This window comes from Pelophylax lessonae (genome assembly GCF_965119305.1).
Source record: "Pelophylax lessonae genome assembly, chromosome: 5".
Taxonomy (NCBI): domain Eukaryota; kingdom Metazoa; phylum Chordata; class Amphibia; order Anura; family Ranidae; genus Pelophylax; species Pelophylax lessonae.
Window position 1 is genome coordinate 107,062,300 of NC_138772.1, and position 3,814 is coordinate 107,066,113.

The 3,814-nt window shown below is 40.8% G+C and overlaps 1 protein-coding gene across 1 annotated transcript; it reads right to left on the bottom strand.

The window, feature by feature from the left end:
- Positions 1-680: 680 nt before the first annotated feature.
- Positions 681-3,522, bottom strand: HTR5A (5-hydroxytryptamine receptor 5A). The gene is made up of 2 exons (XM_082257981.1): positions 2,255-3,522; positions 681-1,158 (listed from the first exon to the last, which is right to left on the bottom strand). The coding sequence occupies exons 1-2, from the start codon at positions 2,969-2,971 to the stop codon at positions 826-828; spliced, it is 1,050 nt and encodes a 349-aa protein (XP_082114107.1). The 5' UTR covers positions 2,972-3,522; the 3' UTR covers positions 681-825.
- Between the last annotated feature and the right edge of the window lie 292 nt (positions 3,523-3,814).

Sequence of the window (3,814 nt, forward strand, 5' to 3'; positions counted from 1 at the left end):
ACACACTCTCCTGTCTCATTTTATCTGTCTTACACTCGACCAGCCAGTCCCCTAGTTTCTCAGCACCAGTATTACACTTTATTCTGGGTCTTGTATGCTGTTGTAGTCAATCTCTTATACTCATAGCTTTTCTTAAATTTCTCCCCAAGTGCTAGAGGAATGCTAGAATACAGCGTAAAAAGATAAAAAGAGCAGCTTCAACTGCTGACTGGACATATTGCAAATAAGATTTTATAACAATCACTTCTGCTCTGTTATTTCCCTGCCATTGCAGGTGTTTTTGTTGTCTGTCACATGTGTTTCTAATTCCCAGCCTTAAAAATGTTGCAACACCTTTATACAGCAGGTAGAACCATTCACATCAAATTGCAATTTTGGCTGGGATGCAGGTATTAGTGACAGCTAATAAAGATAAGGAATATCTAATTCTTTTGGGGAAGGTTTTACAATTGTTTGGAGCTCTTCTTCAACATACTAAAAATGACCATACTAGCTTTTACAAATAGAATCTAATAATCATCACCTTTGGTATCGCTTATCAAGGATTTTTGCATGAAAAATTCAATTTAATCAGCTGTACTGAGCAGGTGACCCGTATGCTGCTCTTTTCACACATATATTAGAAATCTAAACTGAACTTAAATAAATATATATATTTTTTCTTTTGCCAGACTTTTTTTAATTCCAGCAGATTGTATAGTAATTCTCTTGGATTCCAGATTAAAGTGTCCCAGTCCCTAGTGGGAACTGCTGTCAGACAAGGGTTCTTGGATGAAGATAAAGTCATTAATGCATGCTTGGCAATTTAGACTTCTGAAAGGTTTATCACCGTTGTCTTGAGAACAAGTTTCTAAATGCATTGTTATAATTTTTATTAAAGGCAGTATAGATCAGCGGATTGAAAAAAGAATTAGAGTAGCCCAGCCATAAGAAAATACTTTTCCAGATAGGAGGAATGTCACATGAACATAGAGGGTTAATAAGTTCTGTGATAAAGAAAGGAATCCAGCAGAGAACAAAGACCCCAATAAGGATGCCCACCATGAGGGCTGCTCTCTTCTCCTTCTGCTCCCTCCATGTGTCCCCATCTGTCTGGAAAGTGACAGTGGCATGGCGGACTGTGAAGACCATCTGAGGCTGGTTGGATGCTTCTTTGACCTGTTGAAGGCAATGGTATCCATTACAAAAAACATATGTTTAACCTGAAGGATCACATCTTCCTGATTATCCAACCTAAAAACACTGTTAAGAAATTAATATATTTAAAAAAAAAAGTAGTGTAAAGTGCGATGGTGATATTTAAATTGCAGCAATTTATTAATACCTATATGTTTTTCAACGTTCATTCCTTTAGAGCAGCTAGAGCTATCAAAGATGATTGCCGATTGCATACTGAGGCTACTGCACATTTCATATTGCTCCCTCCCTAATAAATAAGAAATATAAATTACCAATACATATAGTTCCTATATACCCTAGGGATACATGCTTGGAGGCTTATGGTATAAAAAGGTTGTGATTTAATTTGCTGTAACGATATCACTAGCATGTACACAAAAAGCTACAGTAGACACTAAGGATTAAGAGATTCTAGAGAATCTGCTACTGCAATAATGTAAAAAAAAAAAAAAAAAAAATCAGGACGGCAGACACATTCCCCCGCATACCTAGGCATTTCATTCTGTAAAATGTTGGAAACGTGTGAATACTTATGTTATGTGAGTCATCTAGCTAACATACAACTATATATAGTTACTTTAGATTACACATGTGTTTGAGCCCTAGGGGAATTGTATATACTGTATAGGGTTAAGTACATCCCAAGTATTTCCATTTTGGGTGTAGATTTTTTTGCTTCCTATATTGTTTGGGTCCTCCCAAAGCCAGATAGTGGTAGACTGAGTCACCCACTGGCTTCTTATAATATGTACCCCAGTAAAAAGCAATCTTGAGAATCAACCCCTCATTTTAAGTCTCACCACTGCTGCTGCATTCAGCATTTGTAAATTACAAAAACAAATTTAAGTGGGTTCCATTGGCAGTGGTCATTGTAGGTGGCGAGAGATACAGAGAACTTGCAGGGATATGCTAACCTCAGGTTCTACCCAATGCTAAATTGTCAGTTTTAGGGGTTTGCCCTACATTACATTTTTAAAAGAATACACACATAGGTTATCATGACTGTAACATGAATTCACAAAATTTTTGGTTGAGCAAATGGTTAACATAATCAGTAAAAGAAAGATTTACCAACCTCAATCACTTCTGGCATGGGTGTAATAGTGTTAGTTTTCTTTGACCCGATTCTGAATTTGGCAGCTTTGTAGATTTTCCAGTACACAAAGAGAACCACACACAGGGGAAGGTAAAAGGCTCCAAAGGTGGAGAAGATTGTGTAAGATGGTTCCTGGCTAACCTTACACTCCTCTTTCACTTCTGAATATGTCTCTCCCCATCCAAACAGAGGAGATAAGGAGATGACAGCAGATAAAAGCCAAGTCAGCAGAATCATAATGTTAGATATCCTTTTCCTGGTCTTCAGAGTGTATTCCAAGTGTCTGGTGATGGACCAGTACCTGTCCAGAGCAATAGCTGTCACATTCCAGATGCTGGCTGTGCAACACAGGACATCAAAAGAGATCCAAATGTGACAGAGCACCCTTCCCAGCCTCCACCGCCGGTCATTCAGCTCATGGACCAAACTGAGGGGCATTACCAAAGCGGCCACCATCACATCCGATATCGCCATGGAAGCCACTAGATTATGAGGGACCCGGTGAAAAGTCCTTACCCTCAAGATAGTCACCAGCACTAATACATTCCATAGGAAGGTGGCAATTACCAGCATAGCCAGTAGAGTTAAAATGAGGACGCTGAAGACAGATATGCGATGCTTGCTCAAATGATCTGACCCTGAGCTCCCATTAGCTGTGACTGTGATGTTCCATTCCATCCTCAGGTCTGGTAACATGAGAACTTACCCAGAAGAAACAACAAATTGGTCCTTGGCCATGAAAATCTCCATTCAGCTCTTGAGCAGCAACACATCAGTCACCAGCACTGGTGTAGGGTTCTCCAGGTTCCAATGACCCATTCAGTCTTGGCACATTCCGCATCCTGGCACAAACTTTGTACAAGATTTATGCTCATCCTCTGCACAGACATGATCTCAGCCTCCCAGACTTGTGATCGATTCAAACCTGGACAGCAACCCCTAGCATCAGTTTAGCACTGTCCATGGTGCTGATCCCATTACACAGCCCTGATCTCTGCTCAGCTCTATTGATTCAAAGGAGACAGTGTGCAGGAGGCATGCAGAAGTGGGGTTGGCAGCTCGTTACGAAGCAGCTAGCCGACACCCTGCAAGCCTTGTAGCTGCTTTACTATTCAGCCCAACCTCCACAATCACACAAAGCTTAGAGTGTGGGATGGGTGAGCAGAGCTCAGCTTTATAAAGAGGGATGCTGGCTGCTACGTCAAAGTAATCCCAACCTCCCAGCAATAAGAGACTTGACACTATGAGTGAGGAGCAACTCCAGAATGACAGAATCACCTCTCTGCTGTCAGATTCTAGGAATGTTCTGCTTCCTATGTGAGCAGCTGCTGCAACAGAGATATCTGTGCAGTATAAACAAGTTCAGCATTCTTAGAAAATTAGACTTCCTCATGGTTTTAATTTTTTCCTATTAAACTTCAAACTCTTATCAAGATTCAGAGGAGGAGAGGGGGGGAGACAAGAGAAAGAAAGGGGCGAGAGAGAAAAGAGGAGGGAGAGGGAGGAAGGGGGAAGAAAGAGAGAGAGAGAGACGAGAGA